This window comes from Gopherus flavomarginatus, chromosome 3, assembly GCF_025201925.1.
Source record: "Gopherus flavomarginatus isolate rGopFla2 chromosome 3, rGopFla2.mat.asm, whole genome shotgun sequence".
Lineage (NCBI taxonomy): Eukaryota > Metazoa > Chordata > Testudines > Testudinidae > Gopherus > Gopherus flavomarginatus.
In genome coordinates, this window is record NC_066619.1 from 178,216,038 (window position 1) to 178,233,568 (window position 17,531).

General features: G+C 42.0%; 1 protein-coding gene across 18 annotated transcripts in view; it reads right to left on the reverse strand.

Annotated features, from left to right (window-relative positions):
• Positions 1 to 640: 640 nt before the first annotated feature.
• CAMK2D (calcium/calmodulin dependent protein kinase II delta) overlaps positions 641 to 17,531 on the reverse strand; it is a 292,308-nt gene continuing 275,417 nt past the window's right edge. For 16 of the 18 annotated variants that reach the window (XM_050944443.1, XM_050944435.1, XM_050944448.1 and 13 more), the window contains 3 exons: positions 11,546 to 11,640; positions 7,881 to 8,109; positions 641 to 2,629 (listed from right to left, as the gene is read on the reverse strand). In XM_050944443.1, coding sequence (XP_050800400.1) covers positions 2,626 to 2,629; positions 7,881 to 8,109; positions 11,546 to 11,640 — 328 coding nt within the window. In that variant the 3' untranslated portion in view covers positions 641 to 2,625. Of the gene's footprint in view, positions 2,630 to 7,876; positions 8,110 to 11,545; positions 11,641 to 17,531 lie in introns of those variants that run through there. The other 2 variants (XM_050944450.1, XM_050944439.1) reach the window with 2 other exon arrangements.

The window sequence follows — 17,531 nt, forward strand, 5'->3', positions numbered from 1 at the left end:
ACGAGTCACTTGCAGGTTTACACTAGTGTCAATGGTGGATTCTCTGTAACCTGAAGTCTTTAAGCCATGATTTGAGGACTTCAGTAACTCAGCCAGAGATTAGGGGCCTATAGCAGGAGTGGGTGGGTGAGGTTTTGTTGCCTGCAATATGCAGGAGGTCAGACTAGATAATCATGATGGTCCCCTTTTGACCTTAAAGTCTATGAGTCTATGTATACCTTTTCTCTCCTGTCAAGATCTGCAGTGTTAGACTCATGGTAATCATTACAGCAACCTGTTTTTACAGGCTGTAGGATCTGAAAAATAATACCAACAAAAAATTTAAAACTCTAAAACATTTCTAAACGCTTTCCTATAAAATATAAGATATATGCAAAATTCACCATCATGGTGTATACTAAAGGGACTAATACCAGGGCCTTAGGAGAGAGAATTTTTGAAACCTAGACTAATTAAAGACAGAATCAGGAAAGCCACTGCTTACAAACTGAAGGAGAACTCTGTTACTGGCCTATCAAATACTTTAGCTGCTCCTTTCAATAAATAGTTTGGAAAAACATATATTTTATATTACATTGTGCTTTTTTCCCCATGCTTTGCACAACACGACTTATTGTGAAATAAAACCACAAACACAGTATCAGCAGAAATCACAAATTTATTAATCCTTAAATATATCTGTCAATCATTTACCATTATGGCAAGAAATATGTACACTGTGTCCCATGGTAAACTGCAGTGTTCCAAAATGACAGAAGACAAGTGTATAATTCGATTGTGGTGGAGAGAACGAGTCACAATTTCCTCACGTCTTGGTGTGGAAGACAAACTTGATCTACAGTAATACGTCAACACCACATGCTATGTTAAAAGTGTAAAAAAAAACCCCACCCTACACCTAATTTTCTTAAATTTAAATACATTTATACTACTTATAGCTGCTTCACAAAAAAAGTAAAGAAATTAATGAGAAAAAAATTAGGCCATTACTTTTTTGTTTTTCACAGATCCCATTGGCAGGTTAATATGGCTCAACACATTTACTGTAAATGCTTATTTTAAATATACATTTTTAAAAATCATGTAATATTATCGGAAGCTTAAATCCATCTACTGTACATCCACTAATAACAACATCAAAGTGTAAAGGAACGCTTTTGATTTATAATCAACACAGAAAGTAAAATTATACAAATTAGGAAGTCTTCCCATTTTAAAAATTTCAGGTTGCTGAGAGCTGTATATTGTAATTACTAAAAACACTGATTGAGATATCATGCACTATACAGCGCTGCAGAAAACAGTTAGCCCCACTGATAATAAAACAATGAACCAACAACAACAAGGGAACAGACAGCCCCTCTATTTTTCTATTAAAAATGGATGGGGAGAAAGGAGGGAGACTAAATCTAAGTGTTTGCAGGAATATATATTCACAGCTATAAAACAGAAGCAAAAACAGTCCAGGTCACAAAGTATATGTTTTAAATTGACACCAAGAGCATTCCCTGCTTACTGTACAGGTGTATGCAGCAACAGAAAAAAAAACAAAAAATAGTAAGTAATGCTGCAATACTAGTTGTCCCTAATATTACGCACTGTGCAAGGATTTTTATAAGCCAAGAGAAAACTGGGGGCAAAACACCATTGTAAAGTGTTACAGTATTATTAGAAAATTGGTATATTCATGATAGTTTTTCAGAGCAGTAGCTGATACAATGGAAAGTAAACAAACTCTTCATAGTAAGCTTGTAAGGCCTAATATTTCTAGGTTAAACTAACCACATATCTGGACTAGAGCATAAACAAAATAAAATAATCCTCTAAAGCTTCCTTAATAAATTTACTGTACACCCTGAAAGTGATAAAAATCTATTTTGTTTTATCCTTTCACTTTAATCATGACAAATTTTAATTTTGCTCTTCTATCACCTAATATAAATTTTCAGTTAGCATAAAAAAGTAAAGGTAAAGAATCAAAATAGAAAGACAAAAAATGTTACTCGCTGGCCAGAACAGTAGAATTTAATTCTAAAGTATTCAAGCCAGCAAATGATACAATTTTTCCAGTTTAATAACTAAAATGGCTTCAGCTGGTACCAATCCAACATATATTTGCTTTCACATTCATCAGTGATTTTATCCATCTTTGTGTTCCAACAAAACTATTCTTAAGAATTATCAAAGCTCTAAGTGGAAATCTCATCGATTTCTACTATGACCCAAAGCAAAACCCAGTGGTTTTGGAAACAAATAAGCCAAAAAACAGTTTAAAAAAAAAAACAAAAACAAAATGAGAACATGTACTCTTTTCTTCTTTTTTATAAACATAGTAATTTTAAAGTTATTTGTTAAAACTTAGCATTAATAGAGAAAAATGACAAGTGGATTGTGTATCTACTACTGTACACTGATTTTTTTTTGTTTGGTCATTTCCAATTTGCTGAAGTGTAAACAAAATGTACAGATAAAATATACAACAAAATGATGCATCAAATGCATTACATGTAGAACTGTCAGCTTCATGCACTCAGAAACATGCATGAAGAGAAGAACAGGATGGCCCACATGGTAACCAATCAGGTGCTTTGAGTACGGAGAATGCAAGAGCGGCGTCGTAGAATTTTAGCTAGAAGGAGGAGAAACCCCAATATTGCTGTTATTGACTTAGCAATATCACCACTCTATGCAGCATACTACAAGTGTTGGAAAAGTACTATAAAGTCTTCCCCAATCTACAACCTTGAAGGATACTGCTTTGAAAAGCAAACAAACAAGAAAGAACTTACATTGTTCTTTCACTCTTCCAAATCACTTTATAAACACCAATTAACCTTCACTACATGCCAGGAGGTTGGTTAAAAGTATCCTTACTTTAAAGAATGGGAAACTCAGGCAGAAAGCTTTACTGACTTGCCTAAGTCCACAGAAGGGATTAAGTTCAGAACTGAGCAGTAGTCAGTCCAACGTGCATCTAAATTAGTATATTTTACACCACTTTATGGTACCGTCAGTGTGCATATTACACAAACTTATAATAACTAACAGATTCACATACAACTTAACAATATATCATTTACACTTTACAAACCACCTTTGAATTTGGCCCAGTAAGTTGTGAATGTCAGAGAGTGTGAGCTGATGTCATCATTTTCATGCAAAGGGGCCAGAAGAGGTGGGTAAGAGGAAAAGAAACTAACAGGAATGTGTAAGAATATTTACAGTAGGCCACTCAATATTATAATCAATATCATTATTAATTATTTGTATTACCCTAGTGCCTAGAAGCCCTAGTCATGCACCATGGTCCCATTGTGCTAGGTGCTGTACAATCACAAAACAAAATCCTTACTTAAGACTTCTTTTGGTTCCTCAGTATGTAACTTAGAACAACTTAGATTCCCTTCTACACTGATAAATGGGTACAAGGGAATCTAGTGAAGTATTACATCATGTCTGAATTTGGCCTTTGGAATCAGTTTCAGACCCAGTTGTCCCATGGCTGCTAATTCCATGCTGAGACCAGGAGACTACTCTTCTATGTGTGTGTGTACGCACATATATTCAGTAGTTTTGCAAAAATAAGCTAAAAGAACTAAATCATAAGAATACTGAACACAGAGAAAGTTAACAGAGATAATCTCTCATCAAACGTATCACTTCTGTAGATACAAGCAGTGGAACAGATGGAAACCAAAGCTTTTCAGTAATTTTCTTGACTCAGTTAAAAAATAATCTAAGTTTGTGGCCATTTTATGAGCCAAATGAATTCACGTCAAAGAGAAACATCTCTGTGTGTATACAGCAGCATAGGAGCTGAGTTCTGGCCTCAGATTTAATGTGCATTCATCACTGCAGTCTTGACAAAATCAGCCACTGTGCTTGCCCAAGCTGATTTGACACAATCCAGTGAAACATATTCCCGCAAAGGTGGAAGACAATAGCTAGGATTACTTTTGTAATTTTATTGTATTTGAAATCTTTTTCTTCAGCCAGTGTGAGTATGATTTACTATGCATTACAAAGTGTATTAATGAATGGAAAATATAACATTAATAAATATTCTTATAATGATAGATCTATATCTGATGGAGTGCAAGTATTCTAAATCCAAGAAAGAAAGAAATAATAAGGATATGGTTCTGTGGAATTCCACTTTTGTGAGGCTCGAGAATGGAGATACATTTGCATTGCTATATTCTCTGTCAGAATTGATGGTAAATTCCAAGACCTTATAAAAGATGACCAGGAAGGTTTGTAAGAAAGTGACTTCTATGTGTTACTCATGTTGCATAAGTTAAAAATGGTAAGCCTCACTAAAATACTATACCCCACATCGATCATTTACTCCCAAAACTGTAGAATCTACAGTTTGCAGGAATTACTAGGCAAAATTCTAGTTATGCAGGTGATAGATGGTCATTAAACTAAATGGTCATTAATCTTCCTTCTGGCCTCACTTCTATGAACGTGTGTGTATGTATGAAACTACTCGGTTCTAAGTACTTAACAAAATATGTGCAAGCAGAAAAGTTAAAATGGAAAGGACTAAAATTTTCCATAATCTAGTTCCTGTCATCCTGGTAGGAACCCATGTTTTTCAGTGAGTATCAGGATGAAATATTGATTCTTAGATACTAATCCTTTCTGGGCTTGTCATTTATGCTTTTGGCCCCCAACATGAGATGGGGCAGACCTATTCTACATATTCCTCCAATGTAAAACCTGTGTCTTATAACCACCAAAATCTCTCCTTTTCTGTTACACTAAATATACTTTGTTAAGCACTGGCAGTGTGTTTGGAGCTGTGCAAAACAGAGAAAGACAATGCGCTTGCCACCAATGGGTTTACATTTTAAAATAAACACTATGGTACAAACATACAGATTAATAGATTATAAGGCCAGGTGATGGGTTTCTCTAAAAACAGCATTTCATTCCTTTTAAAGTTTAACACCACTTTGTTCTATCACTATATTTTATTGGTTGACAGATTGACATTGCAAGGCTATGTGGAAGAAGCATGTTGTAAGGAGGGAAGGTAATTGATGCAAAAGGCAAGGTGAGAATGCCAGGTATAAAGAATAGAACAAAGGCATAAGTGGGAGAAACATAATAGCGAAGTTACGTGGGAAAGGAAAATTAGAAAGAAGAAAATGAGAGCAGAGCTGTAGACATGAATGGACTGAGGCAGAGCCTTGAGAGTGAGGACAAGAGGCTTGAACGTGATTCCAGAGATGACAGGAAGACAACTGAGGGAATCAAAGTTGTGAAAGGAGCAGACAAAATGGATTATTACAAGAGCAATTTTGGATAGACTAGCTGGGGCAGTGTGGAAAACAGGGAGGCTATGGGAGAAAGAGATTGTTGCAGTCAAGGCAGGAGATCACCAAAGGAAATACATACAAGCACTTTTTAGCTGTGAGGATGGAAAGGATGGATTTTCGAGATGCGGTAGAGGAAGAGCCAAAGGATTAAGCGACATCCTGGAGGTAGAAAGAGGAGTCTAAAGTAACACTGAGGCCTTGTCATCCAAGTTTGCAATCTCAGAAACTACCTCCATCAAGGAAATTCACACTGGTGTAAGTACATTGACGTGCAATCTTCAAACGCAGATGTGCTGCTACAGTGCAGCTTAATTTGGGAACATACCAAAGTAAGCTGCAATGGTATAGCATGTCTACATTAGGAGTTGACACACTGATGTTGTTGCATCAATAGGAATTTTCTTAATGTAGACAGGGCTGCAGTTTGCAAGCCTGAATCATGGGGAGAGCAGTGGTGGAACTTACATTAATGAGTGGGGGAAAAGCAGAGGGTTGAGAGGAAAGATGAGGGGCCAGAACCTCAGCTGGTACAACCTGATGTAGCTATGGGATCAATGGACGAACATGATTTACACAACTGAGGATCTAGCCTGAGGAATTCAGTATTTTGCATGCTGAGTCTAAGGCCTTGGCTACACTTGAGAGTTACAGTACAATAAAGCCGCCCACAGCGCTGTAACTCACTCCCTGTTCACATTGGCAAGGCACATACAGCGCTGTATCTCCGTGGCTACAGCGCTGCAGGTACTCCACCTCCCCAAGAGGAATAACAGCTGCTGTGGAGTGGCTGAGAATCTGGTGCTCCAGTGTAAACGGGGAGTAACCTTATTACGCAGTGATTGACCTCCAGAAACTCCCCATAATCCTTTTAAGTGAAGGTTCCTTTCCTTGTTTTGTTGTGATGCCTTTCTTTGTTTTGTTGTGAACTCCAGGCTCTGCGAGCTGCTTAACAAAAAAACAAACATAGCTACTGTTTGCTGTGAATGAGTAGAGGCAGGTGGGGGGCTACCTTTGGAATGCCCACAGCTAATGTTTGCTTGAACAGAGAGGCGGTGTGGGGGGGAGGGGAAGGGTCCGTTTCAGGGAGTGGCTGCTTATCTGGCCTGTGAGAAAAAAACCAAACAGCTGCTGTTTGCTTTCAGTGAGTGAGAGAGGGGTGGAGGAGGGAGAGGGGTCGAAACTTGCAAGGCAGGGTGCTCACACAGTCAGCACTCCAAAAATCCACTCTCTCCCCCCACGCTCCCTGTCACACTCCACTCCACCCCACTCCCCCTTTTGAAAAGCACGCTGAAGCCACTTGAACGCTGAGATAGCTGCCCGTAATGCACCGCTCCCAATGCCGCTGCAAATGCTGCAAATGTGGCCACGACAGTGCGCTGGTAGCTGTCAGTGTGGACAGATTGCAGCGCTTTCCCTACTCAGCTGTACGAAGACAAGTTTAACTCCCAGCGCTGTACAGCTGCAAGTGTAGCCATACCCTAAGCTGCTATGATTCCAAGGATGCAATATCAGAAGGTACTTAGAGATGCCTGAACACAGTGGGATAGACCACAAATAGAGGGAGAGATTTGAGCGTCAACCACACAGACATTGTAACTGAACAGTGAGAACTGACCAGCTCACTCAATGGGAAAGTGTAAAGGAGGGAAGAGAAGAATTTATGATACTTATTTGTATCTTATAATTTATAAAGTAAATACTCTGATTCTAAATCATCTAGCTATGTACATGGCTAGTATGTGTAAACACTAGGGCTAGCTGGAAAACAGGAAAATTGCTAACATTTTCATTTTTCATCAACATTTTGTTTTTGTTGAAATTTTCCAGCTGGATCTAAATAATTATATGTTTCTTATCATTTCTCTCTCTTTACTTCCTGCCAGCCCCCTTGGACTGTATTTGTTATGCCCCTTTTGTGTCTTGTTTCAGGGCCTGTCTACATTAAAGAAGCTTCCACTGAAGTAATTACAGCAATGTGATTACACCATTGTAAACCCCTGCATGTAGACATGCTGCACAGGTAGAAAGTGCTGCTGACACTTGTGACGCTCAATCCAGGGATTTACTAAAGTAACCTGCACTAGTGTAAGCTTGACTTTGTATTGAGGCAGCGCATCTATGTTAGTGGTAGTGTAACCACATCAGTTGAGTTACACTGGGGCAAACTTCCTTTGTGAAGAGGAGGCCTAAAATTAAAACAATTTAAACTCTTCAGGGCAGAAACTGTCTATGTGTATGTACTTGTACGTGTCTTTACTATGTGTACGTACAACACCCAGCACAGTGAAGTCCTAAGCTTAAATGGGCATGATTGTAAACAAATAATAAAAATTATTACAAATATTTGCACTAATATTGTATGCAGCATACTGAATTATTAAATGGACTTTTCAGAATTGACAGTGCAGAGGTTACACTGCAATGCTACTTTTAAGAGAGTGAAAGTTTTAGAGTTTAAGGCCAGAAAGGACGTTTAGATCATCTAGTCTGACCTCTTAAATAACATAGGACATCCTTACCCCGTAGTTAATACTGTTTGGATAGATTTCTTACTTGATCGGTACTGTTGGTGACCCTGAACAGTGAAAATGAACATTCTGCCATTTGCCATCACGGCGGTGCCACACCCGGGTCTCCTCAGACTGCATAGTTTTTGGCATTCCACTTCCGTCCATATACTGCGTCAGCCGTATGTATGCAATGCAGGCAGCATCATCACCCACAAGATGGACATGGGGATTGAGGATAATGGTGTGGATTGGCTTATTACCCTTGGACAAAGCTATGGGGGGAAACACACACAAAATCAGTTTTTCCCCAAGTAAACCAACAGAGTTAGCCATGTCTCTCAGTACTGAAAATGGTATGTAAATATATCAAGACTGGCAGATGCTTAATACTAATCACTGTTTTACTGATAAGCAAGCAAAACTAGTACAAAAAGTTGCAGCAGTGGGAAGGGAGTGGCACTACAGAAACTAAGCATGTTCTCCTCTCCATCAGAAAATCATTCCAAAATAACTGTGGTCTATACTAATCTGCCAAATAAGTTACAATAATTGTCTGCTTTTCAACCCTGATCAGTTTCAAGATGTCTTGCCATAATAAAGACATAAAAGAAGGATGTGTAATTATGTTGTTCCCTTTCCTTTGTTGTTTACTTTTAGAAGTGAGGTCATGGGATGAATCTCATTAGTTAGCACCTGAGCTCTGCTCACAATAATATATTTGCATTATTCCTATCTCTGATTCCTCCTGGCTTTAAATTTCCTTATTTTTTTTAGTTGGCATTTCTTATGCGCTACCTTTGTTGAAATGATCTCATCGAAGTCTTTGGCCAGATTTCAACATGATTATTATCCAAAGTGATCTTGATTTGTTTTATATGTATCGTTTGATGGTTCTAGTGCAGTAGTGAAACCTGTTACCAAATGCTTTATTTATGTGGTTATACTTCTCTGTACTTTAGAAAATGTACTAAAAAGACATTTAAAAACAGAATTACTTTCTGTGATTTGGGATCTGTGTGTGTCATATTGTGAACTCCATGTTGTTTTGTGACCCAGTTTTGTTTCAGGGCTCTACTTTGCTCTTTAGAAGCCTTTGTGGATTACAGCATCCATTTTGCAGTAGGGACTTGACTCCTAGTAGAAAGACTATGTCTGCAAAGTAAAGACAAAGCAATCGAGAGCCATCAATGTTGAATAACATTTTTCTATGGAACAATGGGTCTTCTACTGGTAAGACCATGGTCTTTGAAGGTCTCTCTACAAGGAAGTTGATGTGGGGAGAGTAGGGGGTGGAACATGGAATTTCCTCAGTGGAAAGAGACATGCACCAAGAGAGACAAAGGCTGTTATTAAAAGCTAGCTGCTACTCTGAGCAAAGGGTTAGTCTCCTGCTGCATGTCAGAAGAAAAGGGCAGGAGGAAAGACAAACCAGGAAGGGCTCCCTAGCCTGTGCACACTGACTTCAGACTTAAAGAAGTGGAGAGATCAGACTTAGAGGGAGCACATTCAGAACTGTTTGTTATTTTCCAAAGATCTGAAACTCTTGTGTTGTTTAAGAGCAAAATGCCTGTGGTTAACAAATCCCTTTGCTAAGTTTGTCTTCCTTCCACATTGCCCCTGAAGGAGTTAATCAAGAAACCAGAGCTCCCACAGCCAAGTGGACTCTGGGAGAATTTGACTAAACACTATGGGGGTTAGGCGGGGGACACTGGTTCTAGGGTCTAAGGCAGCTGGACTCCAGAGTCTCACTGCCCAAGAAGAGTGTCAGACATGGGGTCTGCACTGGGTAGTGTGCTTGAGAGACTCAGAATTAGGAACAGTGACCATTACCCATGACCTGGGGTTTAGAAGTACATGGGATTCTGTGGTTGGATCCACATGCACCAGATTAGTGTCTGTTCATAGAAGGGGTAGGTTGTGATGCAGTGGTATGAAAAACAAGCAAATCCTGAAATTCCACTTTTCCCAATATCACAACTTGGGCCAACTCCCATCTCTGCACAAATACCAGTCTGTTGTGAGTGGATCCAACCACAGGATCCTATGTGCTTCTGGCATGCTGTTCTTCTAGCTTGACTACTGTTATGGAGATAGGAGAGATGTACTCCAGAGTTGGTTCTTTTCCCATCCTGCCTGTTTCCTTTCTAGCTGGGTGGAGGAGGCTGAGTTCAACCCACCCCGCCTGGGCTGAGAGGAAAATTGCTCTCTGCCCACAGAGCTGGCCAGCTCCCCAACTAGACCCTCGATAAGGAGACAGCAGGAGACACAAACCCTTCCTTTTGTCTCTCACTTTTCTCGGCCTAGCTCTCTGCCTGAAACCTGTGGGGGCCCTAGGGGCTCCAAACACCTCAGAAAGGGAGTGAAGCTGAGAGGACAATCTCTCCCAGAATCAAACAGAGCCCTGGGAAATCAAGTTTGGAATTTCCTTCCCAAAAGCTCTGGAACAGGGCGTGTCCCGCTGAGCTATCGGCCACAGGGGAGTGGAGGGAGGAAACTGGAGGCAACTTCAGAGGGCAGGACATTCCCCTGTCACCCTGGGTCTGGTTCTGCACCCAAGCTGCAAACAGGCTGAAGTATCCATTGTAAAGGGCCTATAGACCTTAGCACTAACGAGAACATGCTAAATGCTTGCAGTTCTCATTTCAAAGTAAGTTAGACAGTAATCCACAGGAATGGGTTACCTAGGGAGGTGGTGGAATCTCCATCTTTAGAGGTTTTTAAGGCCTGGCTTGGCAAAGCCCTGGCTGGGATGATTTAGTTGGGGTTGGTCCTGCTTTGAGCAGGGTGTTGGACTAGATGACATCCTGAGGTCTCTTCCAACCCTAATATTCTATGTTTTTAAGTAATCTGAATCCTTACCCAGGACATTTTACTAAATAAACAACCACCACCACAACCACTTTATTAATATCTGCACAGATGGGGAAAGTGAGGCACTGAAATTCAATGATGTGTTCACAAAACAGAATGGGAGCGCATCTCAGTTTGAGATTAGAATTTAGGAGTTCCTAGAGCGAGTCTTGTGCCCTGACATTTCTCATTCAGAAATTGCTGGATGAAAAAATCAATTTCATTAGTTAATGTATACCATGATCAGCCTCCCTTTGAGTTTCAACTCTGTTCTGAAACTATGTCATCTGTAGTACCTGATAGTCTATGGTATGAACAAGTAAGCAGTGTAGCTTTTATTTTCTGAAGCTGACATGGTTGTATTAAATCCACCCACTGACGTGCTGTGATCAACATTAAGAGAGTCATGAGGCCAGTGCTTCAGCTACTGTGAATCAGCACAGTGACTATAGTTTTTCCTTAGACTTACAGTAAGAAAGAATAATGATCAACTGTTAGGAAATGCTGACTTTTTAATGGTGATCAGTTTGTCCATCACTGCAGACTTTTCAAATGTGCCCAATGCTGTGGTATTTAGCCCCTATAGCTCTGAAAAACAGAGTGGGAATCACTTGCCTTCCAACCCTATTTATCTTTTAGCTGTCCCTCCATACCCCTCTCCTCAAAAAGATATTACATGAACTTAACAATTCCCTCCACAATCAAAAGTTCCCCATGGTTTCTAAACAAGTTTAAAGTATTTTATACTGCATAATTCAAAATGAAATTTCAAAAACATCATAAGCAGCTACAAAAAACAGCTGGATTTGAGAAGCACACCTGGAAATATTTTAAATGTGATCAAATAGGAAAACACACCATTTTCAAAGTAGAACCTGTGAAAGTCCATCCCTTCCACCAGATTCCCCAAAGCTTCAGGTTCAAAAGATGTAAGGCCTGGATCACAGATCTTTCTGTGGAAGAGAAAATTGAACAGTGATGACAAATGTATAATTAGTTTCAGATACAGCACAGGACTGCTTTCTTCTTGATAACTTTGAAACCAAAGGAATCCCCAAATTGCAATTTTTTATCCCTAATACATACAATTCACAGCATGAGGGAATTCAGACTAAGTTAGAGTTTCTCAAATGTGGCCACCGTGGCCTCATGCAGCCACCAGGGGCTTTTCTTGCGGCCACAGCCTCCTGGGCTGTGATGGAAGGGGAGTGAGGGGGTGGGAAAAGTAGCGCTCTCTCTCCTCCTCCCTGTTGCTCCTGGATGCACTCCTTTGCTGCTGGTGCTGTGGCCACCAACAGGGATTGGGCCCTGCCCCCCTCTGGAGTCACCTGGGGCACAACGCTGTAGGAACAGGCAGCCGAGTTCCCCACTTTCCCTGGGGCAGTGGGGCTCAGGCTTTGGGCTTCAGCCCTGGGGTGGTGGGGTGGCAGGCTGTGGACACAGGGCTTCAGGTTCCAGTCCCAGGCTCTGGCTGCGTGGCAGCAGACCTCAGGCGCCAGTGGCAGGCTTCGGGCTCTGTCCCTGGATCCCATCCTCCAGTGGCAGGCTTTGGGCTCTGACAGCAGGGCTTCAGGCTCCAGCCCCCCGCTGCCTTCCCCAGCTCCCCATCTCCCCTGACCCCCACTGCCTCCCTCGACCCTCCCTCCAGGGCTTAATTTGTCCCCAGGCTTGCCAGGGCTGAGTAAGTCTGCTGTGGAAAGTGAGACTTGTATGTTTGTAAATATCACTTTTCACAACAGGCTTACTAGCTAGCAATAAATAAATTACAATGATTTGGACATGTATATGTGCATATTTATTTGGTTTTCCTAAAGCTAATTAAGTATTTTCAGAAAAATATGTCTTAACAATCCCTGCTCTAAGTGATGATTATGATGGCGCTGAGGAAAAACTGGAGGACCTTTAGACCAGAGGCAATATGGAGCAGAAAGCTGAACAGTAAAGGAGAGACTACATATGAGGATGTCTGAGGAAAGACTTCAGAAGTCAGAGGGGCAGGAATGGTAAAATGAGTGCTATACATAGCCATGTGGAAAAGAAAGCTTGAAGAAATGCAGTCTATCAGCTAGAATATTAAGGTCCAGATTAGAAAGAGAGATTACTCACTGTATGCAGTAGCTGTAGTGCTTCCAAGATGTGTGTCCCTATGGGTGCTCCACTTCAGTGTGCACTTTTCATGGGAGATTTTCATTAGCAGTGTCTGTTGGCCCTCGCATGCACTGTTAATAACTTGTGCCCTGCCCTGAGGTTAAATCAGGCTGCGTGGGCCAACTTCCCTCAGTGCCTTCTCCACTGCTGAGTCTCAGAAGGAAACTCTAAAGCAGAGGGGAAGGAGGACGGGTAGTGGAGCACCCCTAAGTAAGGCTGCGATTCTTTCACAGAGGTCATGAAAGTCACGGATTCCGTGACTTCTGCAGCTGACTTCAAGCCGCCTGATCAACGGGCCCCAAGGCCAAATGCTCAGGCACCCCACGGCTAGCCACACTGGCCGCTGCTGGAGTGACCCAGGGCCAGCTGCACTGGCCACTGCTTGGGCTGTCCCAGGCAGCTGGCTACAGTGGCACTGTTACACCCCAATGGCTCCCTCCCTCAGGGAGTTCCCAGGGAAGGCAGATCAGCATTGTATGTGGCTAACGCTGTTGCAAGAGGGGGGGCTGTATTGGGCTCCAGACATCCGGAGGGGGAGCAGGGGGGACTGGCCCCAGGCCACTGCTGGGGGTGGGAGGGCTGGCCACTTCCTGTGGGAAGTAGAGCGACCTGGCCCAGCCTGCTTTGCTCTCCTGACTCCCAGACTGGGGGGAGAGGGGAACTGCCCCCCGCACTCACCAGTGGCGTGGCTGGGAGCCAGGGGAGTGGAGCAGGCTGGGGCTGGGTCGCTCAACTTATTGCTGAGTGCAGGCCTGACAGCTTCTGGAGTCCTCAGGGGAGTGGGGGCGGGGAAGAGGCAGGGTGGGGTGGAGCAGGGGCAGGAAGAGGCAGGGCTGGGACAGGGAAAGGTGGGAGCGGAGCAGGACGGGGGCCTAGGGAACAGCCGGAGCAGGGGCTGGAGAAGGACGCAGCTGCACTGGGCACCAGGAAATTTCCTGGTTCCCTATGCAGCTGCATACTTTGTGTATGGGTAAGGACGGCCCTGGGGTAGACTTATACTGTTGTTGTTTGCCCCAGTCATTCACCACATCAGCCACTAGAGAGTCACATGGAATGTGAGAAAATAGGAACTCACAGTCGTTAATGTGAACATAATACTTTTTAGTGACTCTTTTTCACATGGGTGTTACTGTAGCACGTTTCTCAACTGATTTTTGCAGGTCCCAGCAGAGCCTCGTTGATAGGAAGGGCAACTCTGGATGGTGTTGCAGAGTGAAGAATATACAACAGCTCTGATCTCCTGAAGAGATATATGTAAGGGAGTCTGACACCTATTTAATGAGGTCTTGAGGCTGCCATAGCCATCGATGGAGGACGAGTGATTACTGCCTCATCTGGTGAAAAAGAAGAGATGGTAGTTGTAGAGGGTTGCTTCTTTGTTCACTTAAGTCTCTTGAGCCTCGAACATTTTCTCCTGCTGCTGGGGAGGAGAATCTTGAGTCTCCCTATCATCCTGAGGGAATAGGGTCAGGGCCCTGGAGACCTGTCAGTGATAAACTGCTCAGGGATTCTAATTTAGGCATTGAGGACCAGAAGAGGGAGGGGATGGCATCCAGGGTTACTCTCACCAGGAATGATGAGTTCCCAGGCATCTTCCTTGTCTCTTAGAGAAAGATAGTTCATATATGGGTATGTAGGAGAACCCTGAACAGAGATTGAGGATACCGAAGAGAGGTCTCCATCTTCTTACTTTAATGGGGAGCAGCGACTGAAAAGAAAGGGATGTTAAAGGGTCCAGAAACCAAGAGGTTCTTGACACCAAGAAATGCCCAGTACCTGCCAGCAGTGGAAACTGAGGTTAGCAGTCACCGGTAAGTCCTTCTGGTACCTGAAGTCTTGCAGTACCGAGTGTGGTTACAGCACTGAGTGGAGTTATGGCACCACTGGAGTGGTATGCTTCTCCCTACAGAATGGTACCGATGGTTTTGAGTGCTTCACAGACATTGTTGATGCAGATGGAGGCTTAGTCTTACACAGTACAGAAGAGCTTGATAAAAGTACCAAGAGAAGGTTTAAGTCCGACGGTACCAATCTGTGTTTGCTCTGACCATCTCTGCTAGATGACTCCGGAGATTCCTCAGAGCTATGTTTACTCTTAGAGCTTTGAGGATCAAGTCTCTGAGGCTCTTTACCAAAAAGTGAGGTCTCTTTGAGGTGGGTTCCTTAAAGAGGAGAATTAGAGCTCCTCTTAGGATATTCAGAGGAGGATTCAGGCTTTCCCTTTCTAGAAGAGAGTTTTGTGCTGAGCTTGAAGGGGCACAAGAGACCCCGAGGAATTGATGCAATGAGGTTCTCCTGACCTGATTCCAAAGGGGAGTGAAGAGATCAATCCACCATTAACAGTTGCATCTTGATTTCCCAGTTCTTCCAAGCCTTAGATTTGAGGGTTGAATGAAGTTACACTTCTGTGGATTGTGCGACTCTTCCAAGGAGGAAACACAGTTAGAGTGTCCATCGCCGAGTGATACAGCCTCTCTACATGTGAGGTAACATTTAAACTCTGATGAACTGGGACTGCCCCTCACAAGAAGGATTTCCCCAGAGGAAATAAAACAATTTTAGCTCTTGGCTAACAACCTAACTAACTAAACTAAGTAGAACAAAATTGGCAAACAGTTGAGGCCCGCATAATGCAAAGATGCTAAACTCAGTCTCAAGCCGAGGTGACTGAGAAGGAACTGAGGGCGGTTCGCCCATACTCGGTGCAGGGCATGAGGATATCAGCAGTGCATGTGTGGGCTGAATGGACACTGCTAATGAAAATCTCTGATCAAAGGTGCATAGGGTGCACATGCACCTGAAGTAGAGCACCCATGGGGACATTACTCAAAGAAGGGCCACCCAGTCCTACCATGCTTTTTTTTCCTTTCCAGATTTTCCTCTCTTATGGCAAGTAGAGCCGAGTTCATAAAGCCATTACTCCCATGGGTCTTGTTTCCCAGGAATGATGGAAAACTTCTAATTGGAGACTTTTCCCACAAGAATACTACTTGCCATTGTAATGTCCATTGTTTTGACAATTAACACAAACAATAAAACAGCCTTCCAACTCTGAGATTTAAATGAGGTGGCATTCTATTTGTTTCATGATAAACCAGAACAAAGGTTCCTTTATCCTCCATCCAGTTTGCCCTACTGCAGAGCATGCTTGATCTCAAAGGCATATGACCTCATACAAATCAGCCTGTGAAGCAGCAATAGGATGTACGTGAAATTCTGTGATCCACTGATAAACATGGGCATTACTATTTCTGTCTGTCTTGCTTTCCTATGTGTCATTCCAACAGGGAACATAAATTATATACTGCATCATGCTGGAATGAAACACAACACATATAGGCATGAAGGATGAAATCTTGGTCCCAATGAAATCAGTGGGATTTTTGCCGCTGACTTCTATAGGATCAGCATTTCATCTAAAATTTTCTTTTGGTGTTTGACCAGAAGATACATTTTCAAAGCCATAAATGGACATTGGCCATCTAAATCCTACTGGAAGTCATAGGACTTAGATATTCAGCTGTTATTTGTGCCTTTTAAAATCTCCCCCATGATGTGTTAAGTCTAAAACCAATGTTGCTACCAGTGTTTAAATGGTAATTTAATTTTGGTTAGATGTTTCTAAGGCTTGAGTTTTGCCATGCTGCAAAACAGAAAAGTTTTGAGCAAACTTCCATTTGACATTTTTGTACAACAGTTTTGTAACAGTCAAAGGATATAAAGTGCTCATAACAGGCAAAGGCACATTACTGGTAATTTGTCACTGTCTCATAGGAATATTACTTCCCTATTTCAACTATTCTAGAACCTTTAGCTCTTCATGAGCTGAAACAGTGTCTTAGCTCTACACCTTTAACTTTAAACAAAATATAATTTGTTTTTGTTCCAAATACATTTAATGGATTGGAGTAAAGAAACAACAGAACTGGCTATAAGGTTGTTTTAAAAACGAAATACATAAAATTAGTTCTTTAAGCAGAATTTTTTTGGGTCCTGAACAAAATTTCCGAAGTAGAGCCTCCGATGAAGTGGGCCCACGAAAGCTTATGCTGAAATAAATTTGTTAGTCTTTAAGGTGCCACAAGTACTCCTGTTCTTTTTGCAAAGTAAGACTGGTGCAGCACACAATGGGAAGCAGTCAGAGAGAGGCAGGAGAAGGCCAAAGGAAGTGCTCGGGGTCTTGCTTTTTTTATTTTATTTTTTTAAGGGAGTGTGAAGAGAAAGGAACTTATGTTGTAACTTTTGGGGGGTTGCAGTGATTGGGGTGGTCTTGTGACACTACAGGGGAAAGTATCTGTCCCCACCAATTCTGGAGACAAAATAGTTCTACTTTCACAGTGACACACAGTTTTAAGTGAAATATTGTAGAATGGAAATGCTTGTAAACACAGAGAAAATAACTGGCCACATGGACCCTACTACCACAAATAGAAGTTCCACAGTGCACTTTGATGTGCTGCTATGTGAAATGAAAAGGGTGGGGGTATGTTAAAGTGCATTACATAACTTTTAGTGCTTGGTAGCAGGGTCTACATGGCTAGTTAGTGCATGGCAGGTGAGTGTGCTGCAAATTCACACCCGGGCTTGCTATGTACTAGCTCTCTATGTAAATGAACCATAAGTCCCAAGTGGCATTAATGTATTACAGTGCTTATACTGAAATGTTTCTCTTAAAACAGCTTTCCAGTGTATTTTG